Source organism: Nicotiana tomentosiformis, chromosome 5 (genome assembly GCF_000390325.3).
Source record: "Nicotiana tomentosiformis chromosome 5, ASM39032v3, whole genome shotgun sequence".
NCBI lineage: Eukaryota > Viridiplantae > Streptophyta > Magnoliopsida > Solanales > Solanaceae > Nicotiana > Nicotiana tomentosiformis.
Genome location: NC_090816.1, coordinates 21955218 through 21977062, shown reverse-complemented (window position 1 = coordinate 21977062; position 21845 = coordinate 21955218). Strand labels below are relative to the sequence as shown.

Genomic DNA, 21845 nt, shown 5'->3' with positions numbered 1-21845 from the left:
TTTGAAAATTTTGAATCTATTAGGCTATTTAAATTTTAAAATTTCGGTTCAACATCTTTTCAATCAAACTATTACTTTAGCATTTTTTTTTTAATATTATTATCATTATCCTAATATATAATATACATCAATATTTTAAATTTAATTTCTCAAATACCTCGTATTCTCTATATTATATTTATGTGACACTGTTTGATGTACGAGGATTAAATTACTTAATTTTTTATATAAATTAAGACGTAAATTTAAAATCTACTTAATTTCAAGTTTTTTGGAATTAAAACATAGTTATTTGAAATCTCCATAAAGTATATTATAATCTATATAGTTAATTATCTACTCAAATAATAATAGTGACAACAAAATAAAATGCTAGACGAAGGTATTTAATAAGACTTGCAAGTAAAATAAAAGGCAAAAGAAAAGAAAAAAAGGCCGCTACATCGCCCTCTTTTTACCTCTTCTATCATTTCCTTTGAGCTACAGTATTAGACCTTTCATCGTCCTCGTTTATACTCTTCACTCCCCCCCCCCCCCCCCCCCCAAGACAAATTGTTCTTCTGGGTTTCAAACGATGGTTACTTTAACTTTCTGTTGAGTAAGTTACAAATTCAAGATTTTCCCTTTTCTTTAATCTCTGTACATAATATATACTGTGTGCATATTTATTTTTTACTGTATGGATTTACTTAGAGACTGTAAAAATATATTCGGACACTTTCTATAGCACTTGGGTTTTTTGAATCTTTAAAAAATATGGATTTTTCTTGAAATTATTGTGTCTTTTTTGTGTTTGGGTTTTTTAGATCTTGGCTTGTTACTGTTTATGTGTTATGCTGCTAGGTTCTTGTTTTTTTTTCTTCTGAATCTCAGATTTGTAAAAAGATTTAGTTTTTTCTTTTTTGAATACAGCAAAATGGGTGCTTAAAGATTAATATAGCTGACCCCAACTTGTTTCGGATTGAAGTTTAGTAGATTGATTGGTTAATATTCAGTAATTGGTTTTGTGGAGTATTTTGACTTAGTTTGACTTATTGTTTGTTTAACTGCTTTTTGCAGGTGAAATTTGTGGTATGAAAGTTGGGGTTCTAGCTTTAGCTTAGTGTGGTTCTGTTTACTGAATTGGGTCTGATTTTCTTGGTTTTTGGGTTAGTTTTACTGGATGTGAACTTAAAAATCAAAAATTTAAAAGATTTTTGGGATTTTAGTATCTTGAAGTTTTACTCTGGCTGTTAGACATTGCCCCTAATTTTTGATTGTTGGAATGCCGGGAAAGGAAGATGCCTCGGCTGGTGGGGCTGATGGTGGTTCTCAGGAGCCATGCCAACTGATAAATGGTCGGAGTAGAATGTACTGGCGGTCAGCATCATGGTCGTCTTCGAGGACTTCACTGCCTCCGCTGAACCCGGATATTGATAGGGATGGATTGGATCCTAATAATTCGCAGGGTAGGAGGCCTTTAACCCCTAGATCACAACAGAGTTTCAAGGCTAGGTCATGTCTTCCACCGTTGCAGCCATTAGCAATTGCTCGAAGAAGTCTAGATGAGTGGCCGAGAGCAGGATCTGATGATATTGGAGAGTGGCCACTTCCTTCTACCCCAAGTGGGAGGGATTCGAGTAGCAACAGTGAGAGGCTTAAGCTGGATTTGTCTAACATACATAGAAATCCAGAGACGAATGGCGGGCTTGTGAGAAGAGAAAAGATTGCTTTCTTCGATAAAGAGTGTTCAAAGGTGGCAGATCACATTTATCTCGGTGGGGATGCAGTTGCACGAGATAAGGATATACTAAAGCAAAATGGGATTACCCATGTTCTTAACTGTGTGGGGTTTGTCTGCCCCGAGTATTTTAAGTCTGATTTCGTGTACCGGACATTGTGGTTGCAGGATAGCCCGTCAGAAGATATTACGAGCATTCTTTATGATGTTTTTGACTACTTTGAAGATGTCAGGGAGCAACATGGAAAGGTTTTTGTTCATTGCTGCCAAGGGGTCTCTCGGTCAACCTCGTTGGTTATAGCTTATCGTATGTGGAGAGAAGGACAAAGTTTCGACGATGCCTTTGAGTATGTAAAGGCAGCAAGGGGTATTGCGGATCCAAATATGGGTTTTGCCTGCCAGTTGTTACAATGCCAAAAAAGAGTTCACGCCTTTCCTTTGAGCCCAAGTTCATTGTTGAGGATGTACAGAGTCGCACCTCATTCTCCATACGATCCTTTGCATCTCGTCCCAAAAATGTTAAATGACCCCTCTCCGTCAGTATTAGATTCCAGAGGTGCATTCATTATACATATACCTTCTGCGATATATGTTTGGATCGGTAAGAAATGTGAAACAATCATGGAAAGAGATGCCAGAGGGGCTGTCTGCCAGATTGTTCGTTACGAGAAAGTGCAGTGCCCGATCATAACGGTTACAGAAGGTGAGGAACCTTTGTACTTCTGGGATGCTTTCTCCAATTTCCTGCCGTTGATGGACAAATTAAAGAATGGAGGGGATGTTGTTGACTCATCAAGTAAGGTCTGTCCAGGGGAAAGAAAGGTGGATATGTACAATGTTGACTTTGAGATTTTCCAGAAAGCTACTTCAGGCGGCTTTGTGCCTCCTTTTGCGTCATGTGAGACTGATCATGAAACCCGCCTTCCCGTTAGAGAAAGTTCTTGGAGCATGCTAAGGCGAAAGTTTGTGTCGGGGAATATGAGGGATTTTGTCTTTTCATCAAAGTCAGGCATCTCTAGAATCTATCCTGATTCTATGTTTATAACATTAGATAATTGTGCAACTAAACAGCTACATTCTTCTTCTATGTTGTCCTCATCGTCTTCGTGTTCATCTTCTTCGCCATCTACAATATCCTTATCTTCAACGTCATCTTCGTCTTCATCATCATCAACCTCGTCACCTCCTTATCTCTCTCCGGACTCTATCTCGTCTGATTCGAGCATCAATTCAAAATGTTTGTCTGATTCTCCGGTGGTTTCACCTTCAGTTATCTTTTGTGCAGATTTAACTTCTTCAACTCCATCTAACTCCAGTGTGTCTGTTCTCCCCTCCAAGATTTCTCCACAGTCCATATCTAAAACTTCAAAGTATATTGATGTCAACTTCACTTCCCAGGCTTCTTCACAATCATCTCCTGTGTTATCTAAAAAGTTTCCCCTTTCTATTGCGGAGCGGAGAGGTAGCTTGTCGAAGTGTCTCAAGCTGCCAATGCTGACTGACGATTTTGAGAGGAAAGCTGGTCCTTCGAAAAGTGTTGCTAATGAACAAGGCCGTGACATTGGCATAGCAGAAGTGACAAATGTTTTTTCAAATGAATCATCGACTGTGGGAGAGATTTTACAGTCTCCACAAGAGATAAATGGGAGTCGAATTGATGAGTTGCACAGGTCTTTAGGTATTCTAAGCATGGTTAATCCATCTGATAAAGAAACTGATTTGTTTAGTGGCTTTCATGAGTCACGGAAGGAAACACCATGCAATGAAAGGAGCTGCACGGCTGTTTTAAATGGAATTACGGATACCGGTGCAGCATCTTGTTACCTAATGCAACCAGTTGTATATCGTTGGCCCGGCTTGGAGAAACTTGCTAGTTGTAGCATCGATGATTTGGATTCTAAGGGTGCATATATTTTCGTTACTCCGACTTCGGGTTTTGGAAAAGATGCAGGTAGAACTGTTTTTGTTTGGGTAGGAAGGTCTTTTAGTTGTGAGACTAGCAAGATTTGGCAAGTAAACCACAAAGGCCTTGATGATCCAGGGGAGATTGACTGGAAACAGGTTGCTACTGATGTTCTTCATCATATGGTTTTGCCAATTGACACTAACATTAAGGTATATTTCTATTTCATACTCTTCTACTACTGTTGTTGCTTCGTTTCTTGATCTAAGTTCTAGAGCCTCTACTGTTCTCACAATTTTCATGTATGATTATTTCTTTGTTCAGCTGCTCGTAGTTTTTGATATATGAGTTCTTCTGTGTTTCAGTTGTAACATTCACCCCCCCCCCCCCCCCCCCCAGAAAATAAGAAGAAGAAACAAATGAAAGCATTTATGTAGTAGTATGTGGCTAGAATCAGGAAATTGCTTTTCATCCTTCACCTTTGAGCTTCTCTAATTTTTAGTTAATTTTTTCTGATCAGTCTGTAATTTTTATTTAATTTTAGCATATGATATATTTTGTCATATGATGCCCGTTGTCGTCTTCTTGCCCCAATACCACCAACACCACCATTATAGGAAAAGTTTTTGGCACTTGTACTTGATTAATTTTCTTATGAAGGCATATTTTAGCATTGAGTTCAGTGCGAAGCTTGTCGTGCTTTTGATTGATGGGTTAACTAATAACATGCAGTACTTCATCTAGTGGCTATAGAGCATTTGGTAATGTTGCTAGAATTCAGAGTTGAAACTGCATGTTATGTCCTTGGAAAAGCACAAGCGCTAATTACATGTCCTTACAATTCTCTCTTCTATATTATTATTTAAGAATACTATAAGATAATAGCTTTGCTAATTTGTTGGTTGCATAAGCACTCACAATTTGCAGAAGATGCGTATTTTGCTTGTGTTCCCTTCATTTTTTCTTAATTTAGGGGATTTTGTTGTTTGGGGGGCGAGTGGGGGTGGTGTCTTATCTAGATTTGTGTTGTATTATATTGTGGTATGATGTGTTTTTTCTCAATGTTCAACTAGGTTGTGAAAGAAAATGAAGAACCGGCTGAGTTCCTAGCATTGTTGAGTTCCCGGTAATGCTAACATGATTGAGGACGCATCAAGAATTCCAGTAGATCACTGCCTCTTTCTTATGTTTTCAGCTTCCACAATTTTCCTGCAACATTTTCTAGCTTTTGAGTAAAGTCCACCTGACTATAATGTGGAGGTATGTATCCAAAATACTTGTACAAATATAGTATGAACGACATTTAGCTTGGCTTGAGATTTTTGGGAACTACCTTCTTATAAAACAAAAGGAATTCTTCATTGTTATCTAAAAGAAAGCTCTTTAGATTTGGATTATGATGCTATCTTTTGATCATTCACTGGGGAGTATGCTTTTGTTTATTATACTCAAAGTCATGTTTTAATAGCAAAAGCATAGTCAGAACCGAAAAAAGAAGCAAAAAGCATAGGTGGCACAGTTGTTACCTTAATGTGTTTGAAATATTATTACCCTCGGAAGGGGAGCCTTGGCGTAACTGGTAAAGTTGCCTCCATGCGACCAGGAGGTCACGGGTTCGAGCCGTGGAAACAGCCTCTTGCAGTCATGTGGAGTAAGATTGCGTACAATAGAGCCTTGTGGTCCAGTCTTTCCCCGCATCCCCCGCATAGCGGGAGCTTAGTGCATCGGGTTGCCTGTTTTTGCCCCCTCATCCATTTCATATGTCATTCTTTTATTTTTAGTCTGTTTCAAAAAGAACGATATCTTGGTACATTTGGAAACTTTTAACTTTAAACTTTCTATTTTGCCGTTAATGACAAGCTCTTTGCAGCCATAGAAATGTCATGGTATGTTCAAGACCACAAGTTCTAAATCTACTTTTGTTATGTGCCAAAAGTCGGTCTTTCTTTCTTAAACTACAGATCAGTCCGTTATATTAATGTGGTTGAAATAATCATAAGTTATCTTTGTTGCTCAAATTTTTGCTGTTTCTACTGCAGGAGGCTGATTTAGAAGTTGTCAGAGGTGGTTTACCTGAGAATGTACATGTACAGTGCTGAACACCCGATAACCTTTGACGCGATTTGCTGACTTTAACTTTCATTGTACATTTGCCATGACTTAGAATTTAGAAATTTCAAAAGCCAGTTTAGGCAAAGCATAGTTCTTATTTTATATTTACTTCCTCCTTCCCCCTCTGTACATTGCTTTTGTGCCAATGATGTGCAAAATTGCTGTTGGTTCTAAGCCATTTTAACGGTAAGATGGTATTTAGTATTTTACAATCATCACTTATTCCAAACTTAATGATTAAGTTATTATCCTATGTTCAACTGGTGAATGTGTTTGATCAATTTTTGACTAGCTATATGCTTAATACATTCAAATAAGGAACAAGTAGGCAGCTGCGAGCCTGCGATCAAAATTTTTTTTTGGTACCCGCTTTGGCTAATCAGGATTCACGCTGCATAAGGCCATTAAAGAAGGAAGCGTTCTTTACCTGATTTTTCCCATTCTCAGGCTCGAACCTGAGACTTCTGGTTAAGGGTGGACGGTTTATATTCATCTCACAACCCTTGGCAGTAAATCAGTAGTGAATGTTTCACTAAGGGTGTGTTTGGCATGACGGAAAATGTTTTCATGAAAAATGAGTGGTTTTATCACTTATTTTTTCCTGTTTGGTTGGTGAGAGAAAATATTTTTTAGTGTTTGGTTAGAGAGTAAGAAAATATTTTTTGTGGAAAATAATTTTTTATGCTACTCTCCTCACCCCCATTCCCTCAAGTCCCCATGTTTCATGTGCTCTCCCCTTCCACCACAAATATCCAACGTTTTTATGACTCTATTTTTTTCAAGAATTTAATTATTTTTCTAAAAATTCACACAAACCCAAATGAACTAATGTGTTGCTTTACTTTTTTACGCAAAAACAATGTTGAAATTTGTGCTCCATAACTAAAAAGAAAATATTTTTTTTTTGGTTAAAAAATAAAGTACTTATTTTGTTGAAATAAAAAAAAAAAATTACTTTTTTCACATCATGAAAAGAAAATACTCATTTTGTTCAAATGAAAGAAAATATTTTTTCTACATCATGAAAAGAAAATACTATTTTTGTTAAAATGAAAAAAGTATTTTTTTTTATATAATGAAAAGAAAATGTTCATTTGTAAAATGAAAAAAAAATTACTCTATCTATAACATGAAAAGAAAATACTATTAATAATATTTCTATTTAGGATGAGGTAGGGTGGGGGGTGAATGAGTAGGGATGGGATGGGGTTGGGGGTGGGTAGGTGGGGATGGGGAAGGGGAATAGGGAATATGATGGGGAAGGTTAAAAAAGAGTTTTGAAAAATATTTTCCCTTCTCTTGATAGAGAAAAATATTTTCCAAAATATTTAAGCCATGGAAAAATAGAAAAATATTTTCTTCGTACCAAACAATCTCTAAACCATTCAGCATTTTGTTAGGAGTTTAGGGCAATACTAAACTGTTGCCAAGTTTTTGAAATGCATCAGAAATTCCATAAATCTGTGAAGCAGCAGGCATAGGTATGATATGTATCTAAAAGATGTTATCTCAAATAATGTGTATAATACGTGTTTTAAAGGAAAAATCTACGTTTATTACATGCAAATCACTTATTTAATAATTTATATAGCTGATGGAAGGTACATTGTAGTTTTTTGGAGTAAAAAGATATATTGAGGGAAATATCTTCAAAATAAAGTTACATCTAGAAACCTATAATATGTATATATTTACTGAATATATTAAAAAGAAACTTTCGGATTATGTATAAATCCCTTAATTTTTCAACTAAGAATTCACATGATTTATTTGGAAACTGAATACCCGGAAGTTGTAGAATTCTGCAGCCACAAACGTCCGAATTATACAATAACATAGTTGTGGTTTTGCCTTTTTGTCAGCATTGTCGACTTGTAAAGACAATAAAAAATAATAATTAAATACTCCTTACTTTTTTTGGCCAGAGTGCCACATTGCCAAGCAACTCAGCTAAGGAAGTATTTATATATCAGTAAAGCAACTTGAATGGATACGACCTTACTTGAACAGGATCTGTTCTATAGGCTCGTACCACTGTATCCTTGAGTTCTAAGGAGACAGAAAACCAAGTCGGTTGATGAGGCATGGCTATTGGACCAGAGCGTGATTAACAGCCCCCACGGCCCTCGGGTCATGGTGCCGTAGCTGATCGACTCTTAAATTTTTTTTGTTATAGTTGGCGTAACTCGTAAAGTTGCTGCCATATGTTCGAGCCGTAGAAATAATCTCATACAGAAATACAGGGTAAGTCTGTCTTTAATAGACCCTGGTGATTCGGCCCTTCCCCGAACCCCGCGCATAGTAAGTTTAGTGCACTGGGCTGCCATTTTTTTTAGTTTTGTTTGTTATGGAGAATTAAAATGTTGGTACAGACTTCACTCAGAATCGGTGTTGACATATGTTTTTTTCTTGGAATGAAGATGAACTCTTGGTACATTTGTTGTTCAGAAACAGAATTAGGACAACTTGAAAATGACTATGGAAAGATTCAATAGTTTAGAGAAATACTACCCTTCATGATTTTGTTAATAATTTCTTCATTTAATACAACTAAAAGATTCACAAGGAAGTAGCATAGTCTGCAATCTGGAATAATGTTTGTGAAAAGGAAATAATGCAGTAATTGCAGAAAGTCTCGGAACAACTGAAGTGATAATGTTACGAAGATTAAAGTACTTTATCACACATCGTTTAGTGAAGAAGATAAAATAGTAGTGAAGACATACTATAACAGAGGTCTAAGGACCACATAAAAATATACTTACCTAGGCGGGGTCAATGGGTGATTAGGAAGGCCCATGGCCCAGGCCGGTAACCTTCATTGCACTTTGGAGGGGTGCCCACCTAAGGTCGACCCAAGTAGTCGAACCTAAGTGATAATTTGTAGTAGTGAGGGATTGCATTCGCTCAGCCCCTACCCAATCCAAAGCTAATTTTTTTTTAGTGTCTCATTAACAGGCATATCAATTGGGCACACATTCTCAACTCCACTCTTACAGTGATGTCCTGTTTTCTGAGTTTTGGAAGGGCCTTAGGGATTTCTTCTCTATTTACTTGTAGGCAAAATTGTGTCTTCCTTTTTTTGTAAAACAAATTCTATATAACCTCGTTGAGGGTTTGATTAGGGGTGTCGATGGATATTTAAAAATCGACCGAACCGATTTTTAATTTTTTTTTAAAATAAAACCGTAGGTTTTTATATAAATCTATAACCATACCGATAATTAGGGTAGGTCTTTTATTTTATGAAAATAAATAAAAAAATTACTAAATCGTACCGAATAAATTTACATGTAAAAAATATATTTATATATTAAGTTTAAAAATAATAAAGCATTAAATTTTTTTCCTTGGCATTGGAATTATGAAAACGGTTACAAGTCAACAAGTAATTAAACTCAAAATCCTAATTCCCAAATCTATTATGCTACTCCTGTTGAAACTAAATTATTTCCAGCATATTCACTAGCAAGACACAATATTCTAGCGATTATGAGTAGCAAACAATAATCTATTGAATATGTTTCCTTCCGTATGATTTAGATTTGTCTTTTTGAATATTTAATCTTCTATAGACTTTATTATTGAGTCCCAACTTGGTTAATATCTTTCCACTCGTGTGATTTATATTTTTTTTGTCTTTGCTTAGTTTCTTTTCCGCTGCTGTAGAATAGTCTGGATTTATACGCTGGCCATCTTTCATGTTTTCTTAATTTATCACCCTTTAAACAGTAAAAATATCTTGACAGTTTTGATAAGTTTTATAAAAGTATATATGTTATTGCGTTCTACTTCTACTAGTGACTTTTACATGATATTTAAAAAATATCGAAAATTAACCGAACAATGCCGATATCGATAGCAAAGAGAAACCGACATAATTGTGACGATTTTGAAAAGTGTAATTTTGGTTATATATAATATAACAACCGAAAGATTGGTATGGTATAAATTTTATAAAATAATCGGCCGAACCGAACCATTGACTCCCGTAGATTTGATTCTCCACCTTGTAATCCCTTCCCCGTTTCCACTTCCCCTTCCCCTACCCTCTATGTAAAAAAAACAATAGTGAAAAACATTATAATTCTTACATAGTTTGGAACAACTTTAAATTTAGTAATTGAGGAACTTTAAAGATATTTTTGAGAAAATATCTTTAAATATATTAAACAAGCTTATACATGTAGAAAATACATTATATCTTGTCCAACTCCAATCAAACTCGTCTACTCAATGAAACTTTTAAGAAGAAACTTTAAAATATAGTTAAGAATAAACAATAAGGTAGTTGTAGTTTATTTTGGTCATAGTTGTTGACTCATAAAGATGGTAGAAGAATTAAATACTCCTTCCTTTTTTACGCCTTGCCTCCCACATCGACAAGTTACCCAGACAGGTAATTCTTTATATTAAGTTGCACGTAACGCGAACAGACACGGCCTTACTTGAACAAGATCTGTTCTATAGGCTTCAATCTTGATTTCTGATTTACGACTACTTAGAAATAATTACGGAAAGATCCAATGGTCAATAGTTTATACTTTATACCTGATGTTTCATATTTTATCCTATTTCAAGGAGGCTTTGTAGAAGTATTTTTTTTTGTGTGTGTGACTATTGTTGATGTTACGAGGGATAAAGGATAATTAATTCTGGGATTAAATTTGAGATAAGTTTATTCCATGTTTGGTTGGAATAAAATCGTGGTATAACTAATCCCGAGATTAGTTATTCGGGATTGTAGTATTTTTTTATCCCTATGAGAGGGTGAGATAACTAATCCCGGATAATTAATCAATGAGATAACTTGACCCGTATTGTTAACCGCTGTATTAAGCTAAGCAGAAGGAGTCGGAGAAATACTCTCAGTCATGATTTGTTATTAATTTCTTCTTTTAATACAGAGAGAAATATGCACAAGGAAGATGCATAGTGTTTGGTCAAAGGTTGAGTTACATATCAGATGTGGTTACTGTGGGAAGTCTCTGAAAAACTGAAATCCAATATTGATATGCAAATCGAAGAATGAACACTCAGTCCCACATCGTTAAGCGGAGAAGATAGAAGAGTGGTAAGGAGATACTATAAAATAAGGCCAAGGACAACTGAGAGACATACTTACCTGGACTAGGTCAATGGGCGATCAAGAAGATCCATGGCCTAGGTTGGTGATCTCCATTGCGCTTCGGAGGGGCGCTTGCCTAAGGTCAGCCCAAGTGGTCGAGCCTACGTCATAATTTGTGACAGCAGAGGCATGCGATCGCGCGGCCCCTACCTAATTCAAAGTATAATTCTTTCTTGAGACTCATTTATAGACTTGTGATTTATGATTGCTTGAGCATACATTCTCAATAGTTTTGTTTTCACCATTTCCAGTCACCTCATACTACTCAATGCATCTTTTAAGAAGAAACTTTAGAATTTAAATCCTTGAATTTTTCAGATATCACAGGAATTAAATGGAAAATGATTACTCGGAATTTCTGTAGGCAGTAGCCATAAACGTAAAAAAAGGGGGAAAAGAAAAGAAAACAACGGAGAAAAGAAGCATCATTCAGATAAGAATAGGAAGTTGCGGCGTTTTTGCTACTACTACATTATGTTTTCTCCTTGCGTACCACATTGCTAAGCTACCAGGGCAGGGAAGTATTTATATATTACTGCAGCAACTTGGATGGACACGGCCTTACTTGAACAGGATCTGTCCTATAGGCTCGTACCACTGTATCCTTGAGTTCTAAGGAGATAGAAAACCATACTCCACTTTATCCTTGAATTCTAAGGAGATAGAAAACCAAGTCTGGTGGATGAATTGTGGCTATTTGACCAGAGCTGTGATTAACAACCCCCATATCCTTCGGGTCATGGAGCCGTAGATGATTGTTCTAGCTCCTACTTCGGTGCGTTGAGATGGTCTAATGGCTGTCTGTCTGACTGACTCTTCAATCTTTTTTGCTAGTACTATACGCAGTCTTATAAAACTTCATTCTTTTTTGCTGGTGGATGAATTCTGGCCGTTAGATCAGAGCGTGATTAACAGCCTCCATGGCCTTCGGGTTGTGGAACCGTAGAGGATCGTACTCAGCCCCAACCATTGGTGCTCGGATGGTCTAACGGCTGTCTGACAGACTCTTCAATCTTTTTTGCTAGTACTATATGCTATTCCTCTAATGCCATTTATAGAATTGTAAGTGACATACTTCTAGAGATTTGGAATGACAAGAGAATTTCCTGAAGCGCTGCAAGGGTATTCAATCATGGTTCACTGAGCAGTAATGCCAATGTCTTATCTCTCGCCTTACTCTTTGGGAAAACTAGGTGTCAAGGATTCAAAAGATGTGGAGATATTGTGGTCTATTTGACATGAGAGATCTGTTAGTTTAACGAATGTGGTCTTGTTATTCTCAACATGGTAAAACTTATCTAATTAATCTTTCATATAACAAATTTTAAAAGTTGTGAAGCTGTTGAGACAGCCTCCCTAGAATCGAGAACAGACTCTTTTATGTGATTATGTAAATGCAGTGTTTTAAAAGACTTTTTTGAGACTTGTCACGCGAGCTCCTGGTCGAGGCACTAACAAAACATTCGGAGGCTCATGGGCGGGGCTTAGTTTTGTGAAGCTTACACTCTAAACGCTCTACTGTGCATTTGAAACACGTTTAACGCTCAACGTTCGAGGCTTGCCTAATAATTCCTAATACAAATCAATGAATCATGCACCAAATTTGCTAATTAACATTGTCGACACTCAAATTCTTTAACAAATAAATGATTAAAGTTTTATTTATCTATAGAAATATGAAGATTGACAGTAACTCAAAATAATGAGTCATGATATTGCATATTTACTAATTGAGAACATCACGATAGTAAATATTATTTAAATATTTCTTCCGTAAATAGATAGTCAAGATTTACATCTTCCCTTACTACAGATCTGTGGAGTCCATCCCATCAATATAGGCACGTGCCTATATAATAATACTTGGTGACCAAGTTTGGAAAGATGTGGAGGAGAATCAAATTGCTCCTGTAGAATACTTTGAACCCACGACTCTTTTGCCTTATAAAAGGAGGTATTCTCTCAATGTTAAACACATCAAAAAGCAGAGAGAAGTAACATAAGCTAGAGAGAGTAATCCACAGATCGTAGTCTGTAAGATAAATAGTGAGTGTGAGTAATATTGTAGTGAGGTATTTAAAATATAGAGTATTATTTCTTTCGAAATTGTAGTAGTCTCTTGACACTACTAAGTTGTAATATTATAATAGTAATATTGCTCCGCTAGGGTATTATATTTTACCTTGTTAAAAGATTTGGTGTCTTTGTTACTCTCTTGTGTTATTATTATTTATTTTGGATATTATTCCTGGGCGGGATATTATTTTTTCGACAATGTAGTATCAGAGCCATGGCAAATAATGGTCCGCTATCTTTTCAATACCCCCGTCTCATAAAAGATAATTATGAGAAATGGTGTCTACGCATGAAAGCCATTCTTGGCTCCCAGGATGTGTAGAAAATCGTAGACAAAGGGTATGCAAAACCCGATAATGAGGAAGTTCTGCCTCAAAATGAAAAAGATGTCTTGGCAAAGACAAGGAAGAAGGATCAACAAGCTCTCACGCTCATCCACCAATGTTTGGATGATGCCATGTTTGAGAAGGTGGCAGATGCTACCACCTCAAAGGAAGCTTGGGAGATTTTACAAAATTCTCTCCAAGGAGTTGACAAGGTGAGGAAGGTAAAACTTCAAACTCTAAGGGCTGATTTTGAAATTTTAAAAATGAAAGAATCCAAATGCATTTCGGATTATTGTTCAAAAGTGAAGGCTATTGTGAATCAATTAAGAAGATACGGGGAGGACATAGAAGATGTCCGCATGGTACAAAAAAAACTTCGCACTTTAACACCTAAATTTGATTTTGTGATGTATGCTATTGAGGAATCTAAAGATTTAGACTCTATGATGGTGGAGCAATTGGAGGGTTCTTTACAGGCCCACGAAGAATAGATCAAAAGGAGACAAGAAATGCCACTGGAGCAACTTCTTAAAACTCAGGCATCCTTCAAGGATTATGGAGGTAAAAAAAGCTATCGAGGGAATGGACGGGGACGAGGCCGTGGCGGTCATGGAAGAGGAAGAAGTAATGGTAACAACTTTAATAATGAAGTTAAAATCTACCAAACATTAAGAGGTCGTGGTCGTAGACAAAGAGGAGGAAGATGACGTGGCTACAATCAAAAAAATAATGGACAAAGGTATGACAAATCAAAAATTGAGTGTTATAATTGTCATAAATTTGGCCATTACTCTTGGGAATGTCATAGCAATGTTGAAGAGAAAGCTAACCTTGTTAAGAACAAGAAAGAAGAAGAAGAGTCGACATTGTTGTTGGCACTCAAGGAAGAAGATAAGGATGATTGTAGCTCGTGGTATTGGATAATGGAGCAAGCAATCATATGTGTGGATGTAAAGAGAAATTTGTGGAGATCAATAAGACGGTGAAAAGTAATGTGTCCTTTGGAGATATTTCAAAGATTCAAATCGAAGGAATAGGTACAATTCTGATCTCCTGTAAAAATGGTGGCCACAAGTTAATTCAAGATGTTTATTATGTGCCAAAATTAAAAAGTATTTTTTGAGTTTGGGATAATTTCTTGAAAAGGGATATGATATTCATATGAAAGATATGCATCTTTGGCTTAGAGATTCAAGTGGGATTCTAATTGCTAAAGTTCATATGGCAAAGAATATATTTTTTTCTCTGAATCTTAAGACAATTGATGCAAAGTGTTTGAAGGCTAATGTGCAAGATGAATCATGGTGTTGGCACATGTGATTTGGGCACTTGAATTTTGAAGCGCTCAAATCAATGGGAGAAAAGAACATGGTGCATGGGATACCATCAATCAACTATCCCAATCAATTGTGTGAATCTTGTCTTCTTGGAAAACATGCAAGGAGGAGTTTTTCGAAGGAGTCCATGTCAAGAACAACCATGCCACTCCAACTTGTTCACACTGATATGTGTGGGCCAATCAATCAACATTCATTTGGTAAAAGTAAATGCTTTCTTCTCTTTATTGATGACTTAAGTAGAAAGACTTGAATTTATTTCTTGAACCAAAAATCTGAATCTTTTGCTGCTTTTAAAAATTTCAAAGTACTTGTGGAGAAAGAAAGTGACTATGAAATAAAATTTTTAAGGTCCAATAGAGGAGGCGAATTCACGTGAAAAGAATTTAATAACTTCTGTCAGTCTCATGGAATTCGTCGCCCTCTAACGGTACCTTACTCACCCCAACAAAATGGAGTTGCAGAGAGAAAGAATCGAACGATTCTTAATATGGCTAGATGTATGTTGAAAGCTAAAAGTATGCCCAAGGAATTTTGAGCCGAAACTATTTCTTGTGTAGTTTATTTGAACAACAGGTTTCCAACAAGAAATGTTAAAGATCAAACCTCTCAAGAAGCATGGAGTGAAAGAAAGTCAAGTGTTAAGCACTTGAGAATCTTTGGGAGTATAGCCTATGCTCATGTGCCACAGTAAGGGAGAACGAAGCTTGACGATCGAAGTGTCAAGCATGTGTTTGTTGGCTATGATATGAGTTCAAAAGGCTACAAATTATACAACCCAAGTAGCGGCAAAGTGGTGGTAAGTCGCGATGTTGAATTTGATGACGAATTGGTATGGAATTGGGAAGTTCAGGAAGAAACTTCATATGATTTTCTTCCATACTTTGGTAATGGAGAAGAACCAGAGACCGTGGAACCTGTGCAGCATATAACTCCACCTCCTTCTCCAATCAATGTTGTATCTCCTTCTTCTCAAGAAAGTTAAAATGAACAACTGCAAAGGATGAAGAGTATTCAAGAGTTCTATGAGGACACAAAAGAAGTTACTAATTTTGATTTTTTATATTGTCTCTTTGCTGATAGTGAACTAATGAACTTTGATGAAGTTGTTACAGACAAAAGGTGGAGACAAGCCATAGAGGAGGAGATCGAGTCAATAGAGAAGAACAACACTTGGGAGTTAGCAACTCTTTCCAAGGGACAGCGAGAAATTGGAGTGAAATGAGTATACAAGAAAAAGAAGAATGCTGATAGAGAAATGGAGAGATACAAAGCACGACTTGTGGCTAAAGGCTACAAGCAAAGGCAAGGCATTGACTATGAAGAAAGTCTATGCACCTTTTGCCCGCATGGAGATAATTTGTTTGTTGATCTCTTTGGCGGCGCAAATGAGGTAGAAGATCCATCAACTAGACGTCAAGCCAGCATTCTTGAATGTCTATCTTGAAGAAGAAGTCTATGTTGAACAACCACTGAATTTATGGTAAAAAAACCATGAAGATAAAGTGTTGCGGTTGAAGAAAGCTTTATATGGATTGAAGCAAGCCCCACGAGCATGGAATAGTTGCATCGACAAGTATTTTCAAGACAATGGGTTTACTCGTTGTCTCCATGAATATGCTCTTTACCTTAAAGTTTATACTAATAGGGATATCTTGCTTGTTTGTCTCTATGTAAATAATTTTATTTTTACGGGTAATAACCCAAGTTTATTTGAAGCTTTTAAGAAAGATATGTCCCGTGAGTTTGAGATGATGGATGTAAGGCTCATGTCATACTACTTGGGCCTAGAAGTGAAGCAGATGGAGGATGTAATTTTTATCTCTCAAGAAAGCTATATAAAAGAGATATTGAAGAAGTTCAACATGCTCGATTGCAACCCCGTGAACACGCCAATGGAGAGTGGAACAAAATTGTCCAAGTTTGATGAAGGAGAAAAAGTGGATCCCACATTTTTCAAAAGTCTTGTGGGAAGTTTGAGGTACTTGATTTGTAATAGGCCAGATATATTCTTTGCAGTTGGAGTAATAAGTCATTTCATGGAAGCTCCTAACTCCACTCACTTAAAAGTCTCTAGAAAAATTCTTCGTTACCTAAAAGGTACAATTAATTTTGGGTTATTTTACTCTTCTTCTAGTGATTTCAACCCTGTGAGATTTTGTGATAGTGATTATGCGGGAGATATTGATGATAGAAAAGGCACAACTGTTTTTGTGTTTTTCTTGGATAATTCTGTTATTTCTTGGAGTTCAAAGAAACAATCAATTGTTACTCTCTCGACTTGTGAAGTTGAATATGTAGCAACAACATCCTATACATGTCATGCTATTTGACTGAGAAGATTACTGAAGGAGCTCAATTTACAAAAGATTGAAGCTATAGAGATTTGTATTAACAACAAATCCGCACAAGCACTCGCGAAGAATCTAGTGTATCATGATCGAAGCAAGCATATAGATATAAGGTATCACTTTATCAGAGAATATATTGCCAAGAAGTAAGTCGAGGTTAAATATGTGAAGTCTCATGATCAAGCTGCGAATATCTTTACAAAGCCTCTCAAGTTTGAAGATTTTCAGAGATTGAGATGAAGACTTGGAATGAAAAATAAAAATAAAAATTAAGGGAGAGATTGTGGGGTCCATCCCATCAATATAGGCATGTGCCTATTAAATAATACTTGGTGACCAAGTTTGGAAAGATGTAGAGGAGAATCAAATTGTTCCTGTAGAATACTTTGAGCCCGGCTCTTTTGCCTTATAAAAGGAGAACATTCTCTCAATGTTAAACACACCAAAAAGCAGAGAGAAGTAACAGAAATTAAAGCGAGTAATCCACATATCGTAGTCTGTGAGATAAATAGTGAGCATGGGTAATATTATAGTGAGATATTTAAAATAAAGAGTGTTATTTCTTTCGAAGTTATAGTAATCTCTTGACACTACTAAGTTATAATATTATAGTGGTAATATTGCTCCGCTAGGGTATTGTATTTTACCATGTTAAAAAATTTGGTGTCTTTGTTACTCTCTTGTGTTATTATTATTTATCGTAGATATTATTCCTGGGCGGGATATTATTTTCCCAACAAGATCTTCATATCTTAGTTCATGTCTCTCAAAATTATTAAAATTTTATCATTTTGCTATTTGCAAGCACTTTTATATTTACTGATAAGGAATGCTATTTTAAATTATAATACTGATGAAGTATATTGATTATTAACTTTTAGAGAGATCAGTGTAGTTTGATAATATTTTTTTTAAGAAAGTATGATTTTTTGATTATTCGAAAGATAAGACATTATAGTTGATTTTTGTCTCATATTAACTTTGACTGTATTGCATTATTTATATTAATAAGAAAATGTTAAACATTTTATTTTTTATGAGTTATTTTGATTTTCTTAAATTTTTAATGTACTTATGTGTGTGTGTATATATGCTATTGGTTATTGTGCTATTTTATTAATTTATATATTAAAAATTTTAAAGATAAATGGAGCTTACCCTCAAGTCTTAAGGCTTGCGCCTCACCACACGTTAAGTAAAATGCGTCGCCTCACACCCGGCTTTTTGAAATACTGTGTAAAAGATGATGCTGTTGATAGCTGCTCAAGAGCACTCAATAGTATAGTATAATCAGGCATAGGGTGAAAACTCTTCAACATATATTTCTCGGCTTTAATATTTGGCAATGCACAGGGTCTGAAGTTTCTGAAGAGAGCTATGCTCCCAAATTCAGTGCTTGTTTTCTTGGAACGACGCGGAGCAATTATGATTTGTCGTTCAAAATATAATCTGATACTTTGTGACTATTTTTTATGTTATTATCCAAATAGAATGTCAGGACTATCGAAAAACAAATGCATCTTTATATGTTATTTTGGACTAGGCTAAATTGCATGATACCTGCTTCAGAGTCAAACTAGCATTGTTATTATTAGGCTTAATTAAGCTAAGATCAGAAGGTGAAAACACTACCATACTTACTTCGCACTACACCAAAAGAGGCTTTTAGTGGCAATAAAATTTTCTTTTAACGGCAATAGTTATTGCTGCAAAAATATTTACCGGCAATTGATTAAATGCCATTGGATCCAATGTCGCTAAAGCATCTATGTAATGGCCCAATCGGTCATTTTAACTTTTAGAAATCCGTTCCCTAAAATAAAACTCACCGAATATGCTTTTATTAATTTATGACTTGAGGGGATGGTTGGTTCGGGATTTGGAAGCGTTTGGGTTGAAATCGGAACACTTGGTTCCTTAAGTTAGCTTTAAATGGACAAATTTGACTTCGGTCAACATTTTGAGAAAACTACCCCGGAATCGGGATTTGACGGTTCCAATAGGTTCGTATGATGATTTCGGACTTGGGCGTATGTTCGAATCGGGTTTTGGATAACCCGGGAGCATTTTGGCGCTTAATAGTAAAAATCAATTATTTGAAGGTTTAAAGTTATTTAAATTTGGTTTGGAGTAGGTTTTTGAGAAATTGAAGTCCGTTTGGAATTTCGAGTTTGGGAATAGTTCCGTATAGTGATTTAATACTTTCACGCAAAATTTCGTGTCATTCCGGGTAGCTTAAGTACGTTTCGACGTATTGGAAGTAAATTGAAGAACTTGAAATTCTTAAGTTTGATTCAATTTGGTTTGGGGGTATGATTCTTAGATTTGATATTGTTTTACACATTCCGTAAGTTCGAGCAAGTTCGTTTTATGATTTCAAACCTGTTGGTATGTTCGAGCGGGGTCCCGGGGATCCCGAGTGTCAATCAGACGAGGCTCGGACCAAGTTGGAAGTTGGGAGCCAAGACTGAAGCTCCTAGCTACTGTCAGAATCGCACCTGCGCTTGGTCAGTCGCAGGTGCGACACTCGCAGATGCGACAGAAGCTCGCAGGAGCGGAACTCGTAGATGCGAGATTTCTTCGCAGAAGCGGAAAAGGGAAGGGGAGGCAATCGCCGTAGATGCGGAATTTTGGCGCACCTACGATTCGCGCATGTGCGAAGCAGTGTGCGCAGATGCGGATTTGGCCAAGGCTAGTGAGACTCGCACCTGCGAGGATTTTCCGCAGGTGCGGTACACTGTCCACAGGTGCGAAAAATACTGTTGGGCAGAATGTGTTAAAAAATCGGGGCTCAATCATTTTGAGCCCATTTTCTTTCATTCTTGGGCGATTTTGGAGCTTTTTGAGAGGAGATTTCAACAAGCAATTGAAAGGTAAGTTAATTCTACACCCCTTGAGTTAAATACATAGATTATAAGTAGATTATAATTAGTAAATCTTAGAAATCAAAGGTTTAGATGAAAAACCTAGATTTTTATAAAAATGAGATTTTAACCACGAAAATAGTTATGGAATTGGGTAGAAATTATATATTTGAGTTCTTGAGATTATGGGTAACGTTTCCATCTGAAAATTTCCAGAATCCGGGCACGTGGGCTCGGGGTGAATTTTAGGAATTTTACCATTTTGGATAGGGTAATTTATTTAATAGATGAATTTCGAATTATTGAACATATATTAATTATTTTATATAACTTTTGGATAGTTTCAGATTTTTCGGCATTGAATCGAGAATTTTACGCGACGCGATAATCGAAAAGTGGACTTTGAGACGAGGTAAGTCTCTTGTCTAATCTTGTGAGGGGAAAATTACCCTATAGGGATTAAATTGAATAATTATTGATAATTGCGGAGGGCTACATATGCACGAGGTGACGAGAGTCCGTGTGTAGCTACTATTAATGCTAAAGTCTGGGTAGTTTAGGACTCAAAGCATGAATTACTTGTGTAAATTGTATTTTTTATTTAATTAATATTTTATATATATATATATATATATATATATATATATATTGTGAATTGTTAGATCAAAATATTAAAGGATGGAAAATTTATATGTTTGATTTTCTGTTTAAATTAATTAATTGTTAAAAGAAAGTATTCTTCCTCCTGAATTTATCCCATAATAAATATACTCTCCTTCTGGAGGTACATAAGAAAATGTCCTCCTTTCTTGTGGAGCGAGCCGAACGCCTCGGCAGGATAGATGCATCTATGGATCGCGCCGCACGTCCCTCGACAGTGTACACGATACTCTGGATCGGGCCGTACGTCCTCGGCAAAAATCTTGCTTAATAATATTAATAATTACACGATACTTTAATATTTATTTGAGCTTGCGAAGCTAATTGATAAATTGAAAAATAAATCCTTAGAATTTAATGAATTATTATTCTTGCTTGTTAAAGAATTAATTGTTATTCCTGTAAATGATATTCAATTGATAAATTTGAAATTATTTGAATTGAAGGAATTTAATTGATATATTGAGAATTGTTGCATTTGAAGAAATTTGATTATTTTCGTTGATTAAATAAATTATTTTAAACTCTGTAAATCATACCGATTTAAATATCCTAGTTGTATTTTAATTATTACCATTGACCCATAATGAGTGTCAAAGTCGGCCATCTCGTCTCTAACACTTCGAGATTAGGCTTGATACTTACTTGGTACACGTTGTTTACGTACTCATACTACACTTGCTGTACTTTTTGTCCAGGAACTGAGGCAAGTACTAGTGGGGGACATATCGTGTTGCACCCACGTTATCCAGGGGAATAGTGGTGAGCTGTTTCTCTGATCCGTTCTGCAGCTACTAGTGTCTCTCTTTGTATTTTCATTCTGTCTATTTTTATTTCATACAGTATTTGAGGTTTTGTATAATGTACTAGATGCTCATACACTTGTGACACCAGGTCTTGGCACACACATTGGTAGAGTTTGGGTTTTATTATATTTTTCTTAGTTTTAAATTTTATCAATGTATGCTTAATTTATTAGTTGGCTTGCCTAGCTGTAATGTTGGGCGCCATCATGACTTATAGGTGAAATTGGGTCGTGACAACATGGTATCAGAGCACTAGTTTCACTTAGGTCTCACAAGTTATGAGAAGGCCTAATAGAGTCTTGCGGATCGGTACAGAGACGTCTGTACTTATCTTCAAGAGGCTATAGGGTGTTAGGAAATTACCTTTCTTCATATTCCATCATGCAATTAATGTAGTACTAAATATCCTTCTCTTATTCTCTCACAGATGGTGAGAATGCGCTCGAATGAAGTTCCAGACCAGGGAAGAGCTTTTCCTTCAGTTGCTAGAGGCCGAGGCCGCGGGAGGGCTCCAGCCCGTGGTAGAGGGTAAGGACGTCCCAGGACTGTTCCAGTTATGCCG

At 36.2% G+C, this 21845-nt stretch overlaps 2 protein-coding genes, 2 non-coding genes and 2 pseudogenes across 4 annotated transcripts; all 6 read left to right on the top strand.

The window, feature by feature from the left end:
* Positions 1 to 422: 422 nt before the first annotated feature.
* On the top strand, positions 423 to 5995 carry LOC104121269 (protein-tyrosine-phosphatase MKP1). The gene is made up of 4 exons (XM_009633222.4): positions 423 to 598; positions 1060 to 3835; positions 4697 to 4883; positions 5663 to 5995. Exons 2-3 carry the CDS (start codon positions 1265 to 1267, stop codon positions 4751 to 4753), a joined length of 2628 nt encoding a protein of 875 aa, XP_009631517.1. The 5' UTR covers positions 423 to 598; positions 1060 to 1264; the 3' UTR covers positions 4754 to 4883; positions 5663 to 5995.
* A 1732-nt stretch (positions 5996 to 7727) lies between these two features.
* Positions 7728 to 7922, top strand: LOC117273653 (small nucleolar RNA U3; annotated as a pseudogene).
* A 570-nt stretch (positions 7923 to 8492) lies between these two features.
* Positions 8493 to 8653, top strand: LOC117273654 (U1 spliceosomal RNA). The gene has a single exon (XR_004503662.1). It is a non-coding gene; the product is annotated as a U1 spliceosomal RNA (small nuclear RNA).
* A 2199-nt stretch (positions 8654 to 10852) lies between these two features.
* On the top strand, positions 10853 to 11013 carry LOC117273652 (U1 spliceosomal RNA). Its single transcript, XR_004503660.1, has one exon. It is a non-coding gene; the product is annotated as a U1 spliceosomal RNA (small nuclear RNA).
* Positions 11014 to 11418: 405 nt separating this feature from the next.
* Positions 11419 to 11674, top strand: LOC117273656 (small nucleolar RNA U3; annotated as a pseudogene).
* Positions 11675 to 15860: 4186 nt separating this feature from the next.
* On the top strand, positions 15861 to 16935 carry LOC138892010 (uncharacterized mitochondrial protein AtMg00810-like). The gene is made up of 2 exons (XM_070175701.1): positions 15861 to 16038; positions 16103 to 16935. Exons 1-2 carry the CDS (start codon positions 15861 to 15863, stop codon positions 16933 to 16935), a joined length of 1011 nt encoding a protein of 336 aa, XP_070031802.1.
* Positions 16936 to 21845: the final 4910 nt, after the last annotated feature.

Coding starts and splice junctions, on each gene's coding strand:
- LOC104121269 (XM_009633222.4), top strand. CDS start 1,265: ATGCCGGGAAAGGAAGATGCCTCGGCTGGTGGGGCTGATGGTGGTTCT. Junction 3,836..4,696: donor CAATTGACACTAACATTAAG/GTATATTTCTAT, acceptor ATGTTCAACTAG/GTTGTGAAAGAAAATGAAGA.
- LOC138892010 (XM_070175701.1), top strand. CDS start 15,861: ATGGAGAGATACAAAGCACGACTTGTGGCTAAAGGCTACAAGCAAAGG. Junction 16,039..16,102: donor TCAAGCCAGCATTCTTGAAT/GTCTATCTTGAA, acceptor AAAACCATGAAG/ATAAAGTGTTGCGGTTGAAG.